Source organism: Bubalus bubalis, chromosome 3 (genome assembly GCF_019923935.1).
Source record: "Bubalus bubalis isolate 160015118507 breed Murrah chromosome 3, NDDB_SH_1, whole genome shotgun sequence".
Classification (NCBI taxonomy): domain Eukaryota; kingdom Metazoa; phylum Chordata; class Mammalia; order Artiodactyla; family Bovidae; genus Bubalus; species Bubalus bubalis.
The window spans coordinates 7607843-7634433 of NC_059159.1; the positions used below are offsets into that span (position 1 = coordinate 7607843).

Genomic DNA, 26591 nt, shown 5'->3' on the forward strand with positions numbered 1-26591 from the left:
TCCTAGGGTGCCCCTCCGCGGCCGTTAGTCGGCTCACCGCCTCGTTAGCCGCTGGGCGCGTTGCTAGGAACTGCCTGAACGCCCCTTTGCTAAGCCGGCGGTACGTGGGTTCCGAGGCCGGTGAGCTTCTTTCTCCCGGTTTTCTGCAGAACTACCACTACCTGGGCTCCAAAGTGAAGTGAAGTGAAAGTCGGTCAGTCGTGTCCGACTCTTTGCGACCCCATGGACTATACAGTCCATGGAATTCTCCAAGCCGGAATACTTGAGTGGGTAGCCTTTCCCTTCTCCGGGGATCTTCCCAAACCAGGGATTGAACCTAGGTCTCCCGCATTGCCGGAGAAGGCAATGGCGCCCCACTCCAGTACTCTTGCCTGGAAAATCCCATGGATGGAGGAGCCTGGTGGGCTTCAGTCCATGGGGTCGCTAAAGAATCACACGACCCAGCGACTTCACTTTCACTTTCATGCATTGGAGAAGGAAATGGCAACCCACTCCAGTGTTCTTGCCTGGAGAATCCCAGGGACAGGGGAACCTGGTGGGCTGCCGTCTCTGGGGTCGCACAGAGTCGGACACGACTGAAGCGACTTAGCGGCAGCAGCAGCTCCCGCATTTCGGGCGGATTCTTTACCAGCTGAGCCACAGGGAAAGCCCACCTAGGCTCCAAACCAGTTAAAGTTCTTCCAGGAACTTCCCTGGTGGCCCAGTATTAAAACTCCGCACTTCCACTGCAGGGAGCACGGGTTCGATCCCTGGTCTAGGAAGTAAGATTCAACATGCTCTACCGGGCAGCCAAAAAAAAAAAAAAAGGTTATTTCAACATTCTTTTGAGGGCTGACTGGTGGAAAGGTGGAGAGCATGAGAAATGTGCTGAGTGGAAAATGATGGGCAGTGAAACCATAAAGACTAGGAAAGTGGCTGTGACCTTCAATTATGAACGCAGAAGCTGTGAAGCCAGGATGAAACCCAACACCATCACCTAATAAAGACAGTAACACTTCTTGTGTTGATTATAGAGTTTATTAACGGTTCTTCAATTTTACAAAAGAAGATGGGGTTAGTGGCTTAGCTTATTCGAAGGTTGGTGGGTCACCACTGTCCAACCATGACTCAGTCTTTGGACCTGTGCACCTCCTCAACTACTCCCACCTTCACTGACATGTCCTGCCAGGCATGCGGAACAATACATGCTAAATACACTCCATCAGGTAGGAACCAAACTCAAACCACGACAGTTAAAGGGGTAAGAAGGTAGCAAATTATATGCGCCAAAGTAATTTCCTCGAATTCATAACAATTGGAAATGTTTACAAGCAGTCATCAGTTGGATTATTATGCAGGTGATTCACATTGTTACCTAATCTGTGAAACAGTTGACAGTAATGTGGTTAAACTGTTTTGCTTCAGAATTCTTAATATCCCTCCCAATGTTCCATGATTTTCCTAGAGATAATCAGTGGCTCACTTATATTTAAGAAAAAATAAAAATAAAAAATTCTCTGAAACCTAGGAATTTGCAGTCTACAAAGGCTAACATCTGGTAACTCTAAAATTTCCTTATGTTTCTATATTTACTATCATGGACCACAGGAATAATAATGAAAATTTGAGTTTGAGAGCTATAAGCAAAACTCCACCAGTGTTTTAAAATGAAAAGACATTTTATTCATTTACGGTGACTTGGTCTAATCCTCCAGGAATGGAATAATAAATATTCAATTAGCTGATCTCTGCATTTTTCCATGAAAACCTTTATGAGTCAGGAGACTCAACAGAAGATTCTTGGCCTCAAGTAGAATCATCAGTTTCCTGGCAAGGTTCCTCTCCAGTTGGTGCAGCAGCTACTGCTTGAGGACAGTCTATAACTCCAGGCATACCTTGCACAGTACACAAAATGGTTAGTGGGTGTTATAGGCCATCTGCATCTAGTTTTCTTTTTACTGAGATGGATAGAAAGAACTCAGAAAGGGGTAGGACTCTGAGCAACAGTCATTAGAGGAATTTTTGTTCCCTAAAGAACTCAAGGATCATGAATCAATATATTTCCGCAACCAAAGCCTTGCACTGAAGAAAATCCAATAATTGAGTTCTAATAACATGTTAATGTTACAAATGGTTAAATGCCTCCAGGTGTATGTTATCTGATATTACCACCAGTGAGTTCTCAGAAAGTATGTGAACATGGTTAATGTTGCAATTAAGTGAATGTTCTGAAGATAAGCTGCTACTTAGTGGTATGATGTTCTGAAGACAAGAACAGGAAGGCCTGCAAAGGCTTTGGGACCAACTGTGCTTTGAGGTCACTTATGTGCAACACTGAAGTACACCTCAGTGTCTACTGAGTAGATACGAAGTAGAAATCCAAATACTTCAGGATGTAGCAAACTTCATCCATTACAAACAGCAAAAACCTCCTGGATCTTTCAAAGGGTTATGTCAGTATTATCTAATAGAAACAATAATTCTGCTCAGGTTTATCATCATTTTGGAGATTAGGTTGAAATTTATCTGTACTCTTTATGAAAATGGCTCACAAAAGAACCCAACAGAACCACCCTTATCTGTGGCAAAGTCTGGCTTCTAAGGGATAGCAAGCTGGGCCTGCTGCTTCCTTATGAGAAACCAACAAATCTGTATTCCTGCATGGACAGAGCACTCAAATACTCTACAAAGACAGCACCATCTATCTGCTGAGGCAGGTCTCACTCCTTCCTTCCTTCTTTTGTTCAGTGTTACCTAAATCTACATCTTAAAATTCTTCATAATTTAAATTTATGTTTAATTTTATGTGGTACATTCTTTCCATCTTGATAGTGACAAATTCTTGAGGTCTTATGGTACCTTTATTCTTTAATTACAGTGAATAAGTTCAAAACATTCCAATGTTAATAAAAATACTATCAATATGAGATCTAGCTTTTAAATATAAAGCTCAAGGTGCTGGACTGAAGGTGGCTCTGACAGAGTCCACCACCATGTTTCAAACTGCTTAGATCCCAGATCTATGAAGCTGGATTGTGTGGGTGTCATTTCAAAAACCCTCATGTCCTGGCCATGGGTTAGCCCTCTGTGAATAAGATTTTTAACCACTAACTGGAAACAATTCTATATTTAACAGTTTAATATTAAGCAATCTGAATTTACTGTTATTTCCCAGAATCTGATCTAGTCCCAAGAGATACCCATACGAGATTTATAGAGTGCTTTTTTACTTCAATGTTAACACAATTATCAATTAGTTCTCCTGGTGGAAAGATTAAGGCTTCTGTCAACAGGCAGTATTTCTTCTGCTGGACCTTAAAGTCTCCTATTACTAGTTTCACTGGGATAGATTTTATGTAAGGTCCCAAGAAGGGAATTACAGTTCCCTGAATTACATACTACATTCTCAAGACTGACTCTAGAACAACTGGCTTCGTGAGACAGAGGTTACAAATACAGTTACAACAACAAGAAAATTAAGTGATTTGTTTTACATTGATTTGAAGAAAAAATTCATCATGAGATACATGTTTAGCTTTTAAATATAGAATGATTGTACAAATTAGACTTCAGCTGAAAGGACAATTTAGCAAGTCAGATAAAGCTCCTAGAAACATACTGAAAATAAAACCAGATATACCGTAAGAAACATTCTATGGATCTTCCATTTATCCTTTAGCCACTGTTTCAATGATTATATTTTCTGATTAAAAAAATCAGAACACATGGTTTGTCAAAGGACTTTCCTGGGTATAAGAGGCAATGAGTGACGCTTTTATTTTTCTAAGGCCAGACCTCCAAGCATTTTAATGGCTTCGGCCAGAGTGCCAGAATATAGGAAATTTGGATTGTTCTAGAAAATGTAGTTACCGTGGTCACCAAAGTTACAGTAACCATAACTGATAGCTCTCCACGCCCTTATTCTTCTAAGAAGGAACTGTGACTATTTTTCTCCTTTCTTTAGCATCTTTCTCAGGAGAGGGAGATCAAAACCACTGATCTGGAGATCTCATCAGTTGCCAAAAGTTATATGTAGAGATGACTTGGCTGCCTCCCTCTTCCTGAGAAGTTGAGGCAAAGGGAGCTATAATGCTACTAGAGGGACAATTTAGGGAACCCTCCGACGGAAGCTTAGTTCCGAATTACACAGGGCAGGGACCCTGCAGGAGCCTGTGCTCAAGAAATCTTAGGGTTGGAAAGATGCTACTGTGAACACTTAAGGTAGGAGCAATACATCAATAAAGAAGGGCAAGCAGGCAGGAGAGGCGTCAGTGTGTCAGGCATGAGCTCACAGGTTTCCTGATTAGTTTCTTTTCCCCAGTCTCTCTTCTTCGCTCCTGCTTTCTAGCCGGGACCCCTGGCAGCTGTGTTAGGACATGAGCAAGAAAATTGGGAAGGGTTCTACCCTGCTTAAAAAAACACCTCTGCTTAAAAACACTTGTATATCCAGTGATTAGCAATTAAGATGTGAAAATAATTAACTACTTAGTAGTTAAATTTTACTAATTATCAAAAGTCCTGGCCTCCTGGGATCAGCAGCAATACAGATGGAAGTCGCACTGCATTTCTTAAAACTTTTTCTGAATGCTTAATAGTCTCTTTCAGTGTTAATTGCACTTGTAAAACACATCTGGTTTTCTCCTTTAATTTGCAAAATCTGTTTTCTTTTTTCATTTATAAAAAGAGGAAAGGGTCAATTTATCACTTGCTCTACAGCTTTTCTGAATTTGATCAAGACTCCACGCAGTTTGTGTGACAGGTGTAAGAACAGCTGCTTTCAGGGCGACTGCACTTATCATCAAGCCACGTCAGAGCCTGGACTGCATCGACTTTAGGTGCTTGTAAGACTCATGGACCTGCAGGGAAAGGAGAGAGAAAACATTACTGATAAGGAGCCTGCAATTTAAAATAGCTTTTTTTTTTTTTTTGCTGCACTGGCTCTTTATTGTGACTCGGAGGCTCTTTGTTGTGGTGCAGGGGCTTCTCGAGTTGTGGCGCGAGGGCTCTCTAGTTGCCCCATGGGATGTGGGATCCCAACCAGGGATCAAACCCCCGTTTCCTGCATTGGAAGGTGGATTCTTAACCACTAGCCCACCAGGGAAGTCCCAAAATAACGTACTTTTAATCAAAAAATTATCTGAACCTTATATGGATCCTGATTCAAAAAAATCAAAGGTGGGTGGGGGGAGAATTGAGCTAACTGGGGAAAAATCTGGACACTGACTGGCTAGTTCATGATATGAAAGAATTATTGTTAATTTGTTTAGGTGTGAGAATGGTACTGCAGTTATGCTTTTTTAAAAAAGGAATCCTTATCTTTCAGAGATACATACTGAAATATTTATGAATAAAATTATCTGATACCTTGGATTTGCCTCAAAATAATTCTCAGTTGGAAGGTTCAGATGAAATGGACTGGTCATGGGCAGACAGTTGCTGAAACACGCTCAAGGGAACAGGGAGATGCACTGCAGTGTTCTATTTATGCGTATGTTTGAAATTTTTCAATTGTTGTTAGTTAAGGAAACTAAAAGCCCACATACTATAGGAAAGGTCTTGTTCCCTTCAGAACCTGTTGCTCAAATAAAGGGACTGTCTGAAGTGGTCATGAGAGCTCTCAAAGCTTCCCCAGGTGGTCATTCTCTGAGGGCCCTCCTGCTTTAATATTTAAATGAATAACTTCAAAAGGTGAAAGACACTTTTTTCTTTTTTTACCTCTGTTTTGTTCAGTGGGGATTTCTTGGCCCATTCAAACAAGTTTTCGTACACATTTCCATCATAGCGGCCAAGCACAGAGCCCAGTGTCACATCCTGAAAATCAAATGCATCCACCAGAGCAACCGCGTCAGGGCGAATCGCAGTCAGCAGCTCCTTGATGCGCCCATTCACCTGGGTGATCTGAGACTCTGTCATGATGCTCCCCTAAAGCGAAGAAACGAGCAAGCAAGCACAGACGTTATAAGGTACATATACAGACAGATGTTTATGAATATATAGACACACATATATGCACAACTACAAATAAACCAAAATTATTTTCTATAAAAAATTAAAAAGTAAATAAAGGGACTTAAACTTAGAAAATCCTGACCTGAAGAAAATCCCCTGCATTCTGACTGATTCCATACAAAGAATACAAGAGACACAAACGCCTTAGGACAGCTTGGATGGACTTCTCTTGAATCTGGAGGACTTTTTCCGAAAAGAGCTTAACCGCCACATAGTGGCAATGTGCCTAGATATAAGGAAAACACCAGAATGTAAGAATCTCTGAAAAAGATTCAGCAGTGATAAGGTTTCTGTACTAAGACAATGAGGGGGGTGGTGAAGGACGGGGGAGGGGAGGAGAACCATCACTGACCTCACTTGCCCGAACAAGGTCAATGGACGTTAGGTTCCACGCTACTTCCTTGCTTTTTCTGTGAATCACTTCAGTCTGAAGGTTTTTAGCAGCAATTTCTACTAATCTGTTTTTTTTAAAAAAAAAAAAAAAAAACCTAGAAAACTGGAGCCCAAGAAGGTGACAGTGAATACTCGTGCCTCCCCCTGGGCCTGGGGCCCCTGCAGCTGCGGCCCCAGCTCTCTCAGGTGCACTCACCTGGCCGCTCGAAGCTTGTACGCCTCTGTCAGGCTGTCGGGGCTGTTGATATCCACCATGGTTGGCCAGACGGCCACTTGCTGTGGCTGGATGCGCTGGCTGGGCAGGTCATTCAAGTAGGACACCATGCCACACACCAACTTGCCTGAGTGCACCTGGTCGTAACTTTTCATCAGGAACCTAGAAGTCACCAGGACACATGCTTTCAGTAACTATGCTTCCCGTGAAACAGAAATAAAGTGAACTCCTGTAATGACTTTAAACTATGTGACGGGGTTTCATACTAGTCTGAGCACAAGATAAACATCCTGCGTCAGGATGGAAGGCAAAATGACATCTTTCAGGAACAAACATAATGCGAAGAGAAAACACGGGAACAGGTATCAGTGGAAAGGACTTGGACATTCCTGAGAACATAGGATAGAAATCATGAATTAGACTCTAACCTGGCTGTCTGCAACATCATGACAGTGTTTTCCCCCTCGAAGGTGCAGGTTGGGGTAAAATTGACATAAATATTTGGAAGTCCACTGCAGTGAGAATAGCCATGTCCGCCACAAGCCATCCGACAGGCTTCAATAGCTGTGTTCGTTGTCCAGGACGTGAAAGCCTTCAGCCCAGCGGTGAGCGCGTGAAGCTGAAGGGGGAAGCACAGGTCATCAGGACGTCTGCAGTGCTGACAGCCTGCGTTCCAAGTAGACACACTTAACAGAAACTGTCACTTGCAGAATCACTTGCCAGGGTTAAGTGGCAAGTGCTTAGTTGCTTAGGGCTCTGTGCTGTCATTGCCAGGGGCCTGGTTTGATCCCTGATTAGGAAACTAAGATCCCGCAAGCAGCCTGGTGTGGCCAAAAAAACAAATAAAATCACTTGCCATGTATATAAACTGAAAAACATCCTCATCTAATTAGTCTAAACTAGTAACATTACCACATTCCTTTCTGAACTGTTTTATGTGGCAAAAAAATGTACCACTTAGGTTCTTTCGCTCAATAAAGGACCAACATAGTACAGTAATTCTGAAATTTAAAAACATGGATAAATCCATAAAAATATGGATTCTTTTCAAGGTATCCCAATGTTTAATTTTCTCTGCACACGATCGCACAGGGAAGTATGAACAAGAAGGGTTCCCACAAGGGAGAGAGACCCGACACAGACCTCAGGCAGCTCACTCAGGTCCCCTTGGCCAATGTCTTCATTAATCCGAAGATAGGTCTCTTTCATGTATGCGCCTACAAACTGGAAGGCATAGGCAGTGGCCAGGAGGGGAAAAAGTTTATATTGCTGGGTTTGATAATCCAAAATCTGTGGTTCTGGTTCACTAAAGTATATGAAAAAAGGAAAAACGAACAAAAATAAATAAATAAATAAATCCCTATACAGAGCTCACTACATGCCAGATTCTGGACTAAGCACTTTGATAAATTAATTTATCTAATCCTCACAAAGATCCTGTGAAGTAATTTTTATTAGCTCTATTTTACAGATGGGGAAAATGAGGTTAAGAACCTACCCGGGGTCACAGAGCTAGTAAGCGGCAGATTCTTGATTTAAATCTAGGCTATTTGGCTACAGAAGACCACACTCTGAACCACCCTGTTGAACACGTGAACAGGATTTTCTAGTTGACATTTGTATTTTTCTTAATCTTTCCAGTCTTTCCAGTTTGGCTATGAAAATAGTATCTCATGGCAACATAAAGAACCAAACTTCGTTAACTTCACAGGAGAAAGGCAATGTTAAAGGGTGTAGCTGGTGGAATAAACTATATTGTGACCATTAATAGGAGAAGACCCAGTGTACTAAGTTTAATATTTAAAGTCTAAGAAGGTCCACTGAGCATGCAAAAAGAGTCTGCTCTTACCAATTTCTTTATTTCTTCTTTAAGAGTAAAAAGTTTATCAAAGAGTCATGCCCAATTAGTAGGTGGAAATAAGAACAAACTATGTCCAGGAACACAACAGGGAATCGAGTTTAATGTCACTTTCACTATACCCAATTTGTAGTTGTTAGCAGCAATTAGAACCTTCACACCACACCTTCAGTGTTTTGAACACTTCACTTATAAAGCTCTAGTAATATTATCGTTTTTCTTAGAAGGTTAAAGGTAATAATTAGGTGCTTATTCTCATCCTTCCACTTAAGGAAGTTTAGATTCTAAGTAGCAGACCTAGTACATTGCCATTCTAGCTAATTTTATAACAAATGCACTTTCTCCACATCACATTTGGGAATTTTGATACCTGGATGGGGTTCACGCCAGACTTTTAGTACTGAGCTCATCTCAGACTTTACCCTTACCCTGGATTGATTTCAGACTGATGCCTCACAGCACTGTATCGGATGGCAATGGTGCATGCCTTAGACAGACACCGAGCGGATTCTCCCACGAGGAAGGACCTGATGAACACCATGGTCCCGTAGGTCAGCTTGTTATTCAGGGGTTTTACATATGTGCCATCAGGCTTCACCTGGAAAAAGAACATGAGATGGATGCTTCCTTCTGTTAAACCCAAGTGGCAGTTTATTCTCAAAGTGCGGTCCCCAGAAAGGCAGCATCAGCACCACCTGATGCTCAGTCCCCGCCCTGACCTCCTAAATCAGAAACTCTCGGCGCTAAGTAGTCTAGGTTTTAGCAGCCTTCCAGGCGACTCTAATGTATGCTAAAGTGGGAGCCCCACTGGTTTAGCAAACCAAGACATGCTCTTCACACCTGTCAACTGATCTGATTTCATGGTCACAATAAAAGCATCATCAGAAGTAAAAAATCTGTTATACCTTCTAAACGAACAGACCATTCCAACCCTATGATTATCAATGGCCACTGAAACCCCCATGTCTGACACGTCTGCTCCTATTTTCCATCTCACTGTACCTGGGCATGTTTCATCAGCATGTTTTCTCTGGGAATACGATAGTTGTCCATCTTCAAGTAGCCATTATCCATCTCATCATAGCCAAACTTGGGGCCAATGTCTCCTACGGTAATACCTACCGCAGATGAAAGGACAGTCACAAGGTGTTTAGGTTCTGGGATTCCTGGCTCCCCTCCTCTTCTTTAGTTACATATTATACTTTTTGCAGAAGATAGTGACTGGTTTAATTTTCCATCTCAACATTAGATAATCCTAACCTGGCAAAGGCTTATGGGTCCCAAGTTCACGAATAGGTACAATGAAGGCATGTAATCCATAGCATTCTCCCTGAGTGAAGAGCTGGGCAAGTACGATAGCATGATTTGAAGTTTTTCCAACTGCAATATAAAAGAGAACGAGAGAGGAAAGTGAGCAAATGTTCTTACATTTTCAAAAGACAGAAACAAAAGAGAGAAAAGCATATGTTAAATATAAGACTAAGATTCCATCAATAGCAAAATTCATTAAATTTTGGCAAAGTAAGCCTTCATTTTAAAAATACACATGTATGTATATATGTGTGTGTGTATTTTTACTAGAGTATAATTGACATATAACATTATCTAAGTTAAAGGTAGACAACATGTTAATTTGATAGCATTTTAAAGAAGATAGTTTTACTTGTTCTACTTATTTTTCATTCATTTACATAAAGACATTTTTAGGATAATCATAGAACATTAAATTACTTCCTTTTTCTCCCTTAAGGCAGGGCTTTCCAAAACAGTAGCTACTAGCCACATGCGGCTATTTACATTTAAATTAATTATAATGAAATAAAATAGAAGATTCAGTTCCTCAGTCAGCTAGTTACATTTCCAGTGTTCAGGTGGCCAGTGGCTACCACGCTGAACGGCAAAGATAGAGACTATTCCACCACTGCAGAATACTCCATTGTACTATAGGACACAGCTGCTTTAAGAGATTTTTGGTTAGTGCATTCAGAAATATTTCCCTTTTATTGCATGCTAGTTTTTTTCCTTATCAAAATGTAATACCACATATTAAAATATATAATGTGGATAACAAAATCCTTCATTTGAAATATATGTATCCTAAAACAATAATTCAGAATAGAAGACAATATTAAATAAATTTTACATCAAAGCTATTATAACAAAAATTTAAAAACTAAAATACTTTTTTTTTAAAAAAATACTCATTTCTATTTCTGTTTTGATTATTTATTTGGCTGTTCCAAGTCTTAGTTACAGCATACGGGATCTTTAGTTGAAGCATGTGGGATCTATTTCCCTGACCAGGGATTGCACCCAGGCCCCCTGCATAGAGAGGGTACAGTCTTAGCCACTGAACCACCAGGGAAGTCTCTCAAATACTTTCCAATACATAAATGACTAACCAAACTGGGAATACTAAATTACTTTAAATGATGATTATGGAAATTATGCTAACACATGGGAATGCTAAGATAAAAATTATGAAAAGCAGCAAAATTGACAGCTGTCCTCTGCACTTTACAAGTGTATAAATATCTGTAACAGGTAACACAAGAGAATGTGAAAAGCTCAGCATAGTTTAAGCCCTAAGAGTTCTTTGTATATTTCAAAATTATATTTTCATAGACGCTATATATTCTAAACACAATGTTATAATAAACATCCAGTTACTATTAAAAAAATTCACTTACGTCCACCAGGCCACCACTTGATGGAGGTCACAGTAGGACTGTTGAGAATGAACTCCTGGGTTTCAGGGTCATAAGTGGCTGTGGTTTCCAAGCCTCGAAGATGGGTTCCTAAGGAAATGAATTATACCTACTTCAAATAGAATATGGGAAAAAACAGGTACAGGGTAAAATCTGCCCAGTTCCTTTAAAGCGCTAGCATCTCAGAGAGTAACAACATCTAACAATAAAACATCTGTAGATGAGCTACAAATGGTTGATAACCAAGATCCTGAATTTCTGATGCTTAAATCAGATAGTTCGTATTAAGCTGAAAATATAAATGTCAAGCATGTTCCATTTCTGTATTTGATTTACTGCACTGCAGTGGACAGGGAACATTTATTTACATCAACCGAAAGAAAATGTAAAGACAGATAAGAATCATAGTTGCCTAAGATCACAGGCTATGACTTTAACATGGAAGTTAACTGTCCTTTTAAAAGCATCTCTAAGTTGTTAGTGTGCTAATTTCAACTCATTTGTCTTGTGTCCACCACACCAATTCAACATTCTGGAATTCTGTATTATAACAAAGAACGAGATAACACATGACAGAAGAGACTGAAGCTAAAGTTCTTGTAAACTGAGAATTTATTTCAGAATGAATGCTAGAAAGGAAAACAAGTTTTAAAACTTTAAAAGTTATAACCATTTTAGGGAAAAGAAGACCTGCAATGGTGACTTTTTAAAAATTTCTAAAAGTCCCAACAATAAGGTCCAAGTTCACCCTGTAGGCTTCCAACACTAGACTTTCACTTATTCCTGACTGGTTCACAACTTTCATGTTCATTGGAGATGGACAGGGATTTGTGTTTTAAACTCTAATGAAAAAGTGAAAGTCGCTCAGTTGGGTCTGACTCTGCGACCCTATGGACTATACAGTCCATGGAATTCTCCAGGCCAGAATACTGGAGTGGGTAGCCTTTTCCTTCTCTGCTGCTGCTAAGTCGCTTCAGTCGTATCCGACTCTGTTCGACCCCATAGACGGCAGCCCACCCGGCTCTCCGTCCCTGGGATTCTCCAGGCAAGAACACTGGAGCGGGTTGCCATTTCCTTCTCCAATGCATGAAAGTGAAAAGTGAAAGTGAAGTCGCTCAGTCGTGTCTGACTCCTAGCGACCCCATGGACTGCAGCCTACCAGGCCCCTCCGTCCATGGGATTTTCCAGGCAAGAGTACTGGAGTGGGTTGCCATTGTCTTCTCTAGGAGGGATCAAACCCAGGTCTCCCGCATTGCAGGCAAATTCTTTACTAGCTGAGCCACAACGGAAGCCCAAGAATACTGGAGTGGGTAGCTGATCCCTTCAGTGGATCTTCCCGACCCAGGAATCGAAGTGGGGTCTCCTGTATTGCAGGCATATTCTTTACCAACTGAGCTATCAGGCAAGCCCTTAAATCCTAATACAAACGTGCCAAAATTCTTTGAAAAAAGTTACAGAAAAGTGTTCTATGTGACCCTCTCCCTATCCTGAAGTCAATGATGAGAACTTTTTACCAGATTGCTTTGAAAATGCCAGATTTCATTCACCACTTAAAATTAATTGTAAAACATTCAGAAACTTCCAAGTTGAATAACAGAAATGGCCAGTTTATGGGTGATCAACCTTCCCCCAGATGGGAATCAAGGAATCAGACAGTGAGACTCCTTTCACCAAAGAAGAAACTTTTATAGAACAGGTAATGACAGAGGGTTTTCAAATGCACAACTGAACCAAATAGTATTCCACTTTGTGTCTTAGGAACATCCTGTAAAATACTATTTAGCATCGAAGCTGAAAGTTAAATGAGCAATCAAATTAAGATAAAGCTGTTACAGGAATAAGGAACAAAGAGCAAATATACACTAGACCAGCTGTTCTGAAACCTCTGATTAGGCAAACAGAAGCCAGAAGTAGATGAATGGGTACCATTCAAACACAAATACCAATACAGAATGCGTGCTACCAGGAATAGCCACCAGCTTGAGCCCCATCCAGTTCACAGAGAAAGGTAGGTCGGGGATGCAAAGAAAAAAAGAAAAGTGGTACATACAGAATGTGAAATCAATTACCTGGAAGTACAACTTATCTTATTTTTACTAAACTTTGGCCAAAGCCACCTTTAGAAGTCTACTGAATTTAGTGAATCAACACAAATAATGTCAAGGTAAAAAATCCTGCATGTTTTGGTTATATAGGCCACTCACTTCCCTTTTGCACACATGCTATTAACATGTATTTCTTCTGGAATCTGTGTAAGTTCATTAAAGTATCAGTATCAAAGGGAATCATAGTAATGAAGAAAAAGAGATGGGTTCAGACTCTCCATACAAATTCTGTACAAAAGCAGTGAACCTGAAAAACCACTTAGTAAGTAAGACCTAACTCTTAATTCTTGATCTGCTGAAGGGGAAACGTGAATAAGTAATCAGTATATCTGTGATAACATGAGCTTTAATTTCCGCTGACCAAGGCATTGTCTATGCCAAGACTTCCACATGTGAAAACCTGGAGCGCTGCAGAAAGACTGCATTTAAACAGATCTCACACAGCACGTGGAGACACCACCGCTGGCACCGATGGACGCTCCATGTGCCCTAGGCTTGCAGAGCCCCACCCAACCCAGAAGGTAGACTGAATGCACCATACCATGACCCATCTCTGTTTGGGCATAAGTGCCAACGATCTCCAAGTTCCAGGCAGGCATGAAGAAGCGCTCCTGCTGTTCCTCGGTTGCCTGGTGCAGCAAGGTGGGCAGGAACATGCCCAAGTGAAGATCCAGAGGCCCAGGCCGCCCTTGATGCACAAAGCTTCAAAGAAATACCAAGGATGGGCATTTGAGAGTCATCAGGTGTGAGATCAGCAATTTGAACAAACAGCAAGGAAAGGAGAAAAAAAATACCTTCTGTTAAGTATGAATTAGTTGAGTAGACTTCATCATGGATGGGAGCACTGCCCCTTTCTGTATTACATTATAACTCTTGGTTACTTCCATTTTTCTTAAATTGGTGAGAAGTATTTTCTAATGCGACTCATTTCTAAAATAACTTGGCAGGGATTGGGAACTGATTCCAAAGCCTGTGCAGCCAAAACTATGTGACCAAGGCAAAGGATTACAGCCTTGAAATTAAGGTAAATAAAAATTCTGAAGAGGCTTGATGGAATGGAAAATTGAAGTTGTATAATGACATATATTCTAATGAAAAGTTGAGATGGGAAAACACAAAAGTTCTCCTGGAAAAAATTTTTCCAGGATCTAATAATAATGTTTCTGGGTTGGAAAACTTTTCTATTTGTCTATAAAACATCCAGCATTAATCCACATTCCTCACATAATTTTGGTCATTTCATTTGGATTCATTAAAATATCCAGCCACATGCTATTGAAACAATTTAATACAAAAACTGACGGTGCTCTTCACTCCAGTAATTTCAGAAATAAAAAGACATGCAATTTTTAGTGAAGATCATGATATTCACAAATAACAAATTCATGCATAACAATCGCTCCATTACAATCATATGGGAATTATCAAAATTATAATAAACATGTTAACTGTCATTTAAAATCCAATTTCTAAAGTCATTCTTTTTCATTTAAAATTTGCAAGTGCCCTAGACTTTTATGTGAATTTATTTCTAATAGGAAATAGTGCTATACAGCTTTGTAATGTTGCATGCTACTGGCATTTTTATCTAAATTCCAGCTCTAAATTAATCAATTCTATATTGCTCTTACTATGTTCTTTATCTTAGAAATGAGCCTAAACATTTCAGTTTCAAAACTTCTCCATTTGTTCCACTTGAGGAAGAAAATAATCAAGGGGAGGGTGCTGTAGGTGAGGGCTGATCTGTAATGTCTTTCCACAAGGGTTGGGGTGAGCTGAGCTTTCAGCTAACCAATCACATGAAAATCAAAAAATGCATGAATAACTTCCTCATTTTACCAAGAAATTAAAGCTGAGGTGAATTAAGTGTTTTCAGGTCAGAAAGACAATGGCAGGACTTCCCTGGTGGTCCAGTGGTTAGTACTCCAAGCTTCCAATGAGGGTAGGGGGACAGGTTCATTCCTAGTTGGGAAACTAAAGATCCCACAAGCCTCAAAGCACAGCCAAAAAAAAAAGATCATGGCAAAACAAGGACAAGAATCTCATAGCCTAATCATGTCTTCTAGTGCTATCTGTGCTGAGGATGACGGTGGGGACATTAGAAAGACCTGCCAAATCAGTTAAGATTTGGAAGCGTCAAACTGGAAATCCTGTAAGATATTACCACTGGTGGCAACTGAGTGAATGGCCCATGGGATGTTTCTGGGCTATTTTTGCAACTTCCTATGAATCTATAGTCATTTCAAAATAAAAAGTTTTTTTGTTTTTTTTTTAATAAATAGTGAAAATCCTTGGAAAAACAACATTCCTGGGATGAGAGAGTACCTTTCACTCACAAACAGAAATGTCAGCTGTCCTGTTTTTAAAGGAACGGTGTGCAGGAAGAAAAATTAAAGTGTGCCTGCTGCTGCTGCTGCTGCGTCACTTCAGTCGTGTCTGACTCTGTGCCACCCCAGAGACGGAAGCCCACCAGGCTCCCCCGTCCCTGGGATTCTCCAGGCAAGAGTACTGGAGTGGGGTGCCACTGCCTTCTCTGAAAGTGAGCCTAGGAGAAGGCAATGGCACCTCACTCCAGTACTCTTGCCTGGCGAATCCCATGGACGGAGGAGCCTGGTAGGCTGCAGTCCATGGGGTCGCTAGGAGTTGGACACGACTGAGCGACTTCCCTTTCACTTTTCACTTTCATGCATTGGAGAAGGAAATGGCAACCCACTCCAGTGTTCTTGCTTGGAGAATCCCAGGGACGGGGGAACCTGGTGGGCTACCGTCTATGGGGTCGCATAGAGTCGGACACGACTGAAGCGACGCAGCAGCAGCAGGAGCTGTAAGAAGAGAACTCTGAACTACGACCAAAAGTTGTGGCCTGAGGCCAACCACTCTCAGTGCTGAGAGCCTACTTTTCCATGGCTATAAACCAGAGCAATTCCTGGTGAAGGAGAGGTCACTCTGAGGCGCCCTTCAGACTCATCGTGGGCGGGTGTGTATCAGGGAATAATGCCAATACCAAGGGTTACCGCAGAGTACCCTGAGAAGAGTACCCTGAGAAGAGTACCCTGAGAAGAGTACCCTGAGAAGGGCAAGGGGAAAACTACTATCATCACAAACTGTTCTGAAGCTGAAAGTTGTTTCCAGGAGTAAAATGTCTCTTGTAACTAGGGTAAGGATTATTCAGAAGCGAAGGAAATGTAGAAACATTACAAGGACAAAGTTACCTGGATAGTTTTTGATTTAAATCAAGTATTGATATTTGCTGTAACCTTTATGCATGATAAAGATCATAAATTATTTTAAATTAATTTACTTTATAATTGCAAAGCACCAACATTTTACTTGGTAAGGAGCTGCAGTCAATTCTTTCAAAAGTGTCAACACCAAAAGGCTTTTTCCCTGTATCTCCTACATGATACAGGGCAGGGAAGGCTGGCCAGTAGTGAGGACAAACGATTAGATTAACAACATATTGAGAAAGGAAGAAATCAAAATAGCAACTCAGTGGACAGCATGATTATAATCCTTGGAAATCAACAACAAAACACCAACACCATCAATCATAAATTAATTTAGCAAAGCTATAGGCTTTAAAAAATCATTCATTCTTATCCATTAGAACCATTCAAATAGAAATCCCACTAAAGAGAAAGGTGATTTATAACAGCAACAAAATATTTTTATATTTTAAATAAGTTAGCTCAGAATATTAAATATTTAATTATGAAAACACATAAATACCTACTAGGATGAATGAAAGATCAGAGTAACAGAAAAGAAATTGCTAATTCTGAGCTCAGAGTATGAAGGAAAATTAGTACTTCTCAAGAAAATACTGGGATTTAATGTAACACAGGTTTTAAATTCCTATAGAATATGTTTTAGAACTTGATAAATTGAGATCAGAATTTATCAAAAAGAATAAGTATGCAAGAACACTAAATACAAATATCTTGAAACATAGGCTGTAACAATAGTAAGCTTATCCTATCAGATTTTTAACTATCTTTAAAATAACAATGAGCCAAAGCTTATGATGTTAGAGAAAACAGAAACAAATTAATGTAATATATTTAAGGTTCCATAAATAAATTGAAACTATTACAAAACTCTAAGATAAACTAGAAAGAATGTAATAAAGTGAAAGAGCTATTAGTTAATAAACATGAATACTGTATGTGAGACTGATCACTCTGTATCATACATAAGTAAAAACATTAAACACAAATTCAACAAACAAAAACGGGAATAAAATGGAAGCTAATTACCCAAGATATGAGAAGAAAACTTATACCTAGTCAGAGACAGATGCACTGAGGCCAAAATATTTAATGAAATAGAGCCAACAAAAATATAATTTTCTAAGATCAACATGCAGATTCTATTTATCCAACACTCAAAGGAGAACATGCCAGTTCATACATATGAAATGCAGAGAGTAATATCTAGGCTCATTAGCATTGGTAAATGAAAACTTTAATTCTTAGATATAAAAGTAGCAAAAAACCAAAGTGACCATGTTGATGGGACAAAGGAGACCCGAGTACACTAAATACATCAAAACCTACTCCATGTCTTATGCAACAACATCTATAAAGTACTCATTCTCTTCAAATGTAATCATTCGTCTCTGAGGAAGGTATTCCAAAGGCATAACCCAAAGAACACAGCTTTTGTAGACGTTTATATTGTTATTACTAACAGTGGGGAAATTAGAATATCCAGGGAGCAAGTCTCATGGGAAGGCCAACAGGGAAGAGAATCACTCTGGGGAAAAAAAGAGGATGGGAGGCTATCGGAGAGACAGAGCAGTGAGATCCAGGAAAAGGAAGATTAGAGACTTACAAGATCAAGTGCATGACCTATTTTTCAAGCTTCAAAGGAAGAATATTTTCACCGTTTAGTATTAGAGATGGGAATCTGCAATGATACTGCAGCATCTTCAAGGATGATAAGTATGTACTATAGAAGCTCTATTTTCCTGAATAATTATAATAACAGAAAAGGCAAAAAGAATCCCTATGAAGTGGCTAGAACTTGAAATGATCAAATAACCATGATGACCAAGACATTATCTGCTTTGTGACCTGGAGAGACATATGGTCTGGAGATGATTAACCCTAGACCACGTCCCAGAGTCTCTTTAACAATGGAGCCCCGGGGAGAGGGTGCCCTCCTTGGTCCAGGATTCTGCCTTTGATTAGGGCTCGCAGATCCACAGACCCAGTATGTGTTGGGCTTGTGTGCCTGTACAGACAGAAGTGTGTTTAAAGGAGGGAAGAGAGAACACTGGTGAGCTAGACTTTCTGCAGGTGGTTGAATTTTAAGATTCTTGAGGATCCTGGAATAAGACTGAGCACTTTTAATTTCTTCACTTCTCAGAGGCTTCCTAGAAGTGAAAGAATCCCAAACTGGAAGTTACAGCTAATTCTGTAAGAACGTGAGACAATCACTGTTGACCAATGTTCCAAAGTCTCAGAATTTAAGTAGTCAAATCGTCATCCTGTACAAGTTGCTCTATTTCCAGTCCCGCTGATGCTGAAGTACTTTTTATACATTCTCTGTAAGATTATACTCTCACGGGATGTTAATTAGCCAACAGACTAGCTTTTTAGGAAAAGAACAGCACTCAGCGAAGCACAACTAATATGAACTGACAAAGTTCCAGCAAGAAACAAGACCTAATTTTAAAACTCTGTTCTCTAATAAACCATAGAGATCAAGACAAAGTTGGTTTCAAACACAAGAAAACATTTGGAAACTAGAAGGAAGAAGAGAAAGAAAACTAACAAATACAATCTTGCCCAGAGCAGCACAGGACCTTAATCCAACCCTCGGCGCTCCTCAAATCAATGAAGTTTAAGTCTTCAATTCTTCCTCTCTTCTTGCAAATATACATGGGAAATATACTTCAAAAATAGAGGCAGAAGGATAAGACAGACCAACAAAAGATAAACAGACCAGACTCATTTAGTTTCACAATAGTTTACATCTAATGTCTCCGGAAAACAGTATACCTCTTAAAGTCAAATAAACTCAATGATGAATTTGAAAACAAACAAACAAAAAAGGATTCTGTACCACAAAGCTATTTCAAGATCACAAAACACCCACACACACTTCAGGAGAGGAACACTGTAGGAATGCGATCTTTCTTCCCTTAGGACACCTTCCCTCAGGTCTGACCATCCTGGGGTGCCTGGTAGGGTATTCATAAAACTGTCCCATGACCAGGATCTGCAGTGCCCATAGGCATTATGAGAAAGGACATTTACTTAAACCAATTCACAAGCCAAAAAGCACCAAATCAAACACAAAAGAGGAATGTCCCTGATATCTGCATCCTTTCTTCCTTCCTTTGCTTTCTTTTATTTACACGAGGGAAACATTTTGATAATTAGGAATGACATGGGGCAGCTCAAATTCAAGACCCTTAAGCCCGTCAGTGGCCTTGTCTATGAAAACAAACTTGTTCCACAAGACCAAACACAAAAACTTTTTTAAAGGTTTTCAGAACAATTTAACCAAGAATTCCTGGTAATTCAAAGTCCATGGGCAGGTACAGAAAAATGAATAAAAAGAAACTAAATGAAGAGCATCATGGACTTTTTCCCAAACCCCCTAGCAGCCTTCACCACTTTAACCCTCTGTCTCATTAAAATCCACATTTTTAACTTCATTAAAGCAAAGCATCTTCCACGTGTTGCTGAGGCATGAAGCCTCTTAAGAACTTCCAACTAGGTCTTTTAAATCAGACACCCACACAATGGAGCACTTTGCCATATTTTCAACCCCACCTTTCCAAACTGCTCGATACCCATTTTAACTGGGTGTACACAGCAACGGTAAAAAATAACAATGATACATCTTTCAGGCCAGAATCTTGGACCAGTTTATGGGGAAATAAACTATGAAGAAACAGGTTGAATTTTAAGATTTATCAATTTAATAATAAAATTCCAAATGTGTAGCAGGAGGGTAAAAAAAAAGGTCAAACGCCCAGAGTCATTTGTTAACTGAAGACCTGACTGGGCTACCCACTGACCCTCAAATGTGGACTAACCGTGGCCCATTTCCGTTTGGGCGTAGGTGCCAATTATCTCGAGTCCTTTGGATGAATGCAGCCATTTCTCTTGCTGAGCAGTGGTGCCCTGATTCAGCAAGGTAGGAATAAACATGGAGTAATTGAGGCCCACAGGTTCCACAAAATTGACCAAATGTAGTCTACAGGAGAGAAAAGAAAAGGTTCTCAGCCTTATTCTAGAAACTGGATTCTACCACCATTCTCGCCAGACCCATTTGGCCCTGAGGATGAGTTAGACAAATTTAAACCCCTTTCTTATGAAATTAAGACTCAAACTTATCATACGCTACCTAAAAAGCCAACGGCAGAATCTAGTGGTATCTCTTCTCCTCCTAGTCATGTCAGGGCCAGGATTCTGAATTTCACACTTAATCCAGGAAGCAAATTCTACCCATGTTTTAGCCTCAGACCTCTTTTGTTTATTATTTTGTTGGTTTGATCTCTTGGAACATGAGTGTGTGTTTTTGCTTTATTTTTAGGCTTTACTTGTCTTGAAAATCAAAAGAAACTCCATAGAACATTTACATTTGCTGAGCTGTTATCAAAATGTCCTAAAGAAGAATAATTTAAACTATTTTCCCCTAGTAACCAAAGCAAATGTCCAGGATAGTATGTATACATTCTGGGGCCAAAGCACAAATCTATAAAGATCTTCAGAGTTTACAGATGGGTAAAGCAGGTAATGTGAATATGTTAAAAATGACAAAGGGTCTCTGAAAATTAGTCCAGATTAAGGGAATTTTAATTTTAATGAAATTCAGTCTTTAATGATTTTCCACTAAAAGAATCTGTGAAGTAGTCAATACAAGTTATATACACTAGTCAGCATCAGCCATGCCAAGTTAGAGATTTTACAGGGGTCTGTTCTGTCAGCTCTGTCTATATAAACAGCTTAAGGTGCAAAGTATCAGGTGACCCTCATGATGTTCCAAGGGAGGGACAGAAGCAGTGTCACCACCAGGTCCTGGCTTGAGAACAAGCAGAGCATAAATTCAAGAGAAAGAGGGGGTAGGCTGCCAACTCACTTTTGGGGATGCCCTAAAACCATACCACCACCTTTTAGGGGTGCTGAGGACAGATTCAAACATTCAAGGAGTGCCTGGACTAGCCAACATCAAAAATGCTTTTTAACCCTGAGGTTCTCTGATTTTCACACAAATACTAAATGTTAATTTAGACCCCAAGGAGAGAAAGAGGGCAAAGGAGGCGGAGGAACAGAAGAGGCGAGTGAGTTTCTAGGTAAGTCTCACAGAAGCTGTTCTAGAGAGAGAAGTAAGACGTTCTGCAAAAAACATACCCATCTCATTACGGTGGGATAATGTGGAGGTAAATATAAAAACCGGCCTCTCAAAGGCAAGGGCACCATAACACTCCCTAACAGCCATGCTTTATTGACTTCCCTGGTGGCTCAGATGGTAAAGCATCTGCCTGCAATGCGGAAGACCCGGGTTCAATCCCTGGGTCGGGAAGATCCTCTGGAGAAGGAAATTGCAACCCACTCCAGTACTCTTGCCTGGAAAATCCCATGGACAGAGGAGCGTGGTAGGCTACAGTCCATGGGGTCGCAAAGAGTCGGACATGACTGAGCCACGTCACTTTCACTGAAGGAGGAAATGAACCTGCAAGACTTTCTGAGTAATAAAAGCAGTAATTCAGTTGCTAAAAACAGTAGCAATACAAGACACAGCCATTCCCTTATGGGAAATGAGAAGGCTCTGGGTTGGTAAAGTGCTGATGCTGACACAAAATAATTAATTCTAGCAACAGAGGGAAAAAATATGTGACACAAAATAAAGACTGTCAAATACTTATGTTTTTGACATACTGAGATTTTTTTTTTGAGGCCTCTTGAAGTTAACTAAAGAACAATATCTGAGCACTGTTTTATGTTTTTTTAAGCACTGTTTTAAGTTATGTTTAATCCTCCCTGAAGACTCTTTTCAAGGAACTAGCTTTAAAAACCTAAGAGGGATTAAAAAAAAAAAAAAAAAGACTGGTTCAAAGGAATGGAGAGAAGAATTCTTCTACTGCTTGAGTTGAGAAAACTCAAAGTATTTTACTAATATTTTAGTCAGTTTCAAAATATTCTCATGTTTCATTTTGTGATAGGGAAACTGGATATAAAATGGACCAGTAAATGCCCCAAATCCCTAGGAAGAGAAATATTACTATATTTCATTAATCATAGCATCCCTCTCCCCAAAGCCAATTTTAGCATTTAAGACATCCAATATATCTGACAATTAATGGTAGGTCACAGTTGAGTTTTTTAGTGATACATAAAACATAGATGTGAGTAACAATCGATGGTGTTCAGTAACTGCCAAGACTAACGAAACATTCTGTAACAAACATTGATCTTCCTGTCATAGCCCAGAAATACTGAAAGGATGTCAAAGGGCCTGCCACAGGTTGTATTTTGTCTTTTCCCCAAATAGTGAGGTCTGAGTCATAAAATACATTAAAGAAAAAAAAAAAAAACCAAAACCCAAAAAAACTGGCTGGTGTCCCCTGATTTTTAACTCACATGAAGGACTGTGTTCTATGCCACTGTGACTTCACTGGAGTCTACTTACACGTTGCACACCACCACAGATTATGAAATCTAACTCTGAAACACATGGCCGCAGCCATTTAAAAGTAAAACAAAACAAACCTCTTGTTTTAAGGAAAAATCTAATTTTACTAATTTTACAAGTTCACAAACTCAATTCAGGTAAATCAGAAACAGAATTTTCTAGGAGTTACTCCACCTCAATATCCTCACAGCCACCAAGTTACAAATTTTAAAAAATAAAAAAAAGAGCATTTGGAAGTTAGTAAGTACTCTGGACTACCAAATTAACTGTATTTTTATAACTAAAATGGAAAGAAGTTCTGAGTGTGGGCTGGAGTAAATTTCTTCCTGATAAGAATAACCAGGTCGAACTCGAAAATAGATACCAAATATATCAGTTGGTAGTTGTATAAGGGAGGAATGCCTATTGCAACATAAAGACAGAGCCTGTAACATGTTTCATTGTTTCATTTTTCTTGGCTCTTAAATATGTACCATCCAAATCATTTACCCTCTATTGATGAAAATATTGGCGTTCTTAAAAAATGTAGAGACCTAAAACAGGAAATGCCCAGTAATAAATGAGAAGAAACGCTGCAAGTCAAAGGCATCTTATACTAACACTACATAATTATAGTGTATATTTACATAAAGGCAAAAAAAAAGTGTGTGTCTTGTTTCTAACTAAAAACACAACAAAAAGATGGTTTGAAAAAAGAACATACTCTGTCAGAAGTAGGACCAAGGCATTTTTTATGACGTCTCATATGCACAGGAGGGCCATTTAAATACTCTCACCAGATTCAACAAAGCTGGGGGTTCTCAGAATACTTCATATCCATTCTGAGGCTTGACTAAAGTTCTTCCTCATATTTTCCATTATTTTAAACTCAAGAGCTACATTAGTATATGAAAATACAATCTGTTACTGCTCCAAAATATTTAATGTTTGGTCTTTGCAAAGGAAAACATCCTTCTAAATTCAGCTTCTAAATTTAGCAGGCCTCCTTCTTAGAAGAAGCAAAGTCATTCTGCATTTAAATCGCTCAAAACTGAGAGGTCTGGACCGCATGTGTATGATTCTTGAGAAAGAAAATTACAGCATCTCCACAACAAGCTTTCTACAAACATCAGCCCTTTAAAAGGCTTAAATATCAAAGGAAACATCATTGTCCACACATAGAACTTTAAAATGGCATGAAAAGATGTGAATTTGAGTCTTCAAATGCCAAACACTATGAAAAAGGATACCACAGATGGCGAATTCAAGGTTCAGGCTTAGGCCCTTGCTCTTAAGCTAAGGCATACCTACTTTTTAAACCACATGATTTCATCAGGATCTGCGATGCCAAACTTCCTCATCTTCTGCACCATGGTGGCACTCTTCTTAACAGCCACCTCGTAACGCTGGCTACGGCTGAGGAAATTCAGGTTCTCGTGCTGGAAGTCGGGGTCTTTCAGAATGAGGTTCTCTGGTAGGGAGTTAAAGGGTACCAAGAGGAAGACAAGAAATTCACGGCTCCGTTAAAGCTCTCTGGATCCCACCAGGTTTCAGCCTCACGGGCACAGGTCCTCCCTCGCGATGGCCGACTGCCCCCGCCACAGCCTCCCCTGGAAGTGCGGGGGTCCCGCGGCTCCCCTCAAGCCGGGCCAGAGGTTGTGGCCTAGGCCCTACGGCGCCCCCACACCCCCGACGCCTCCCGGGGGGAACCGCCAGCTCTGCTGGGGAAAGGCGGGGAGGAGGCCTGGCCAGCTGCCCTCACCGATCTCTCGGCGGCGCCGAGTGTTCTCGGGGCTGCCGTCCAGGACATTCGTGAGCAGCTCCGGGTTGAAGCTGGCGCCGGCCCGCTCTTTCTGCAGGTCTGGATTCATGGTAACGGCCGGCTGAGGCAGCGCGGGGCCGAGGCGGCGGCTGAGGCAGTGCAGGTGGCGGCGGCGACGGCAGGAGTCCGCAGCTCCTGCGCGAGGCCGACACTAAGAGCCCGCCTCAGTACAAGGCGAGTCCCCGCCCCCCGGCCGCCTCGGCCCGCCCCTTCTCCTTCACCGCGGCCCCAAGGCGCGTGACCGACCGCGGACAGGGCGTGAGGCGGCGGCTGTGCCGCTGTGGGCGCCGCCGGGCCGGGCGAGTCCCCTGTCCTCGGCCAGTGGCGCCTCAGAGCAGCCCCCTGACAAGCGGACCCCGGAAGAAGGTCAAGGAATTGCCCAGGTGGTGCTGGTGGTGGTGCGGGGGGGGAACCGAGACGCTCTCAGCAACCCGCCCCTCCCTCGTCAGGCGGTCCCACGGGGCGGAAAAAGGCCGCCCGCGGCCGCCCGCGCACCCACACGGCTTCACCGGGGGGTTGGGAAGGGGCGGGACCACGCGGCTGAGGAGGACTGCGCCTGCGCCCCGGGACCCGCCCGCGCCGCCGCTTCCGGGTCCGCGCGCAGTGTCCTCCCGGGACGTGAGAGGGGGAGGGGGGTCTCCAGGGCTGCTGCGGGTGAGCCGGGCCTTCTTGAGATGGCTCGGGGAGGTCGTAGGGTTTTTCCCAAAACCCTGTAAGAGTGGAGGCAAAAGGACGGGGACAAAAGGTCGCACTGAGGAGAGGCTCCAACCACCCACTTGTTAAGATAATAGCATCTCTGCTGCCAGAGACGAAGGCGGCGGGGAAGCAGAGTGTGAGATAGCTAGCGCTCCCCCGACCCCGCATTTATTATGGGTTGTGGGTGTGGGCTTCAGTTCAGTCGCTCAGTCCTGTCCGACTCCTTGCGACCCCATGGACTGCAGCACGCCAGCCTTCCCTGTCCATCACCAACTCCCAGAGCTTGCTCGGACTCATGTCCATGCAGTCGGTGATTCCATCCAACCATCTCATTCTCTGCCCTCCCCTTCTCCCGCCTTCAATCTTTCCCAGCATCAGGGTCCTTTCCAATGAGTTGACTCTTCGCATCAGGTGGCCAGAGTATTGAAGCTTCAGCTTCAGCATCAGTCCTTCCAATGAATATTCAGAGTTGATTTCCTTTACGATTGACTGGTTTGATCTCCTTGGAGTCCAAGGGACTCTCAAGAGTCTTCTGCAACACCTCAGTTCAAAAGCATCAATTTTTCTGCTCTCAGCTTTCTTTATAGTGCAACTCTCACATCCATACATGACCACTGGGAAAACCATAGCCTTGACTAGACGGACCTTTGTTGACAAAGTGATGTCTCTGCTTTTTAATATGTTATCTAGGTTGGTCGTAACTTTCCTTCCCAGGAGTAAGCGTCTTTTCATTTCATGGCTCCGTAGTCACAGTTAGTAGTATTTTAATAAGACATTAAAAAAATAAAAATGTAGGAAAATCTGCGATGAGTAAAATAACAAAATTTTAAGTAGAGACAAGATCTTGAGTACTGATTGTTCCTTTTATCTCAGACTCCAATGTACCTGGGCAGAAGTCTCAGATAACCCCTGCTGTTTTTTATGCCCCCAGGCATCACACTGTTTAGTCTGGCTACTGTGTATTTCTTTTGTTTAAAAGCTGGCTCTCACAGCCACTATGGAGAACAGTGTGGAGATTCCTCAAAAACTGGAAATAGAATTGCCATAGGACCCAACAATCCCACTGCTGGGCATACATACCCAGGAAACAAGAATCGAAAGAGATACTTGTACCCCAATGTTCATCTCAGCACTGTTAACAATAGCCAGGACATGGAAGCAACCTAGATGTCCATTG

At 41.3% G+C, this 26591-nt stretch overlaps 1 protein-coding gene across 3 annotated transcripts; it reads right to left on the reverse strand.

Annotated features, from left to right (window-relative positions):
* Positions 1-998: 998 nt before the first annotated feature.
* Positions 999-24937, reverse strand: ACOX1 (acyl-CoA oxidase 1). Of its 3 annotated transcripts, none has more exons than XM_006045275.4 (14): positions 24659-24937; positions 24208-24367; positions 13808-13968; positions 11144-11251; positions 9714-9833; positions 9456-9571; positions 8882-9051; positions 7739-7901; positions 7024-7214; positions 6578-6757; positions 6341-6446; positions 6071-6214; positions 5695-5901; positions 999-4835 (listed from the first exon to the last, which is right to left on the reverse strand). In XM_006045275.4, the coding sequence occupies exons 1-14, from the start codon at positions 24765-24767 to the stop codon at positions 4788-4790; spliced, it is 1983 nt and encodes a 660-aa protein (XP_006045337.1). In that variant the 5' UTR covers positions 24768-24937; the 3' UTR covers positions 999-4787. The 3 variants fall into 3 exon arrangements, with proteins under 3 accessions (XP_006045337.1, XP_006045338.1, XP_025135328.1); XM_006045276.4 differs by lacking the exon at positions 13808-13968 and adding an exon at positions 20318-20478; XM_025279543.3 differs by lacking the exons at positions 24208-24367; positions 24659-24937 and adding an exon at positions 20318-20437.
* Positions 24938-26591: the final 1654 nt, after the last annotated feature.

Bases quoted from the DNA above. Each gene is read 5' to 3' on its own strand.
- ACOX1 (XM_006045275.4), bottom strand. From the start codon at position 24,767: ATGAATCCAGACCTGCAGAAAGAGCGGGCCGGCGCCAGCTTCAACCCG. The intron at 9,052-9,455 runs GTACAGTGAGAT...TTCTTTTTCCAG, and splicing joins TGCTGATGAAACATGCCCAG to GTGAAGCCTGATGGCACATA. The intron at 6,447-6,577 runs GTGAGTGCACCT...TAAAAAAAACAG, and splicing joins TACAAGCTTCGAGCGGCCAG to ATTAGTAGAAATTGCTGCTA.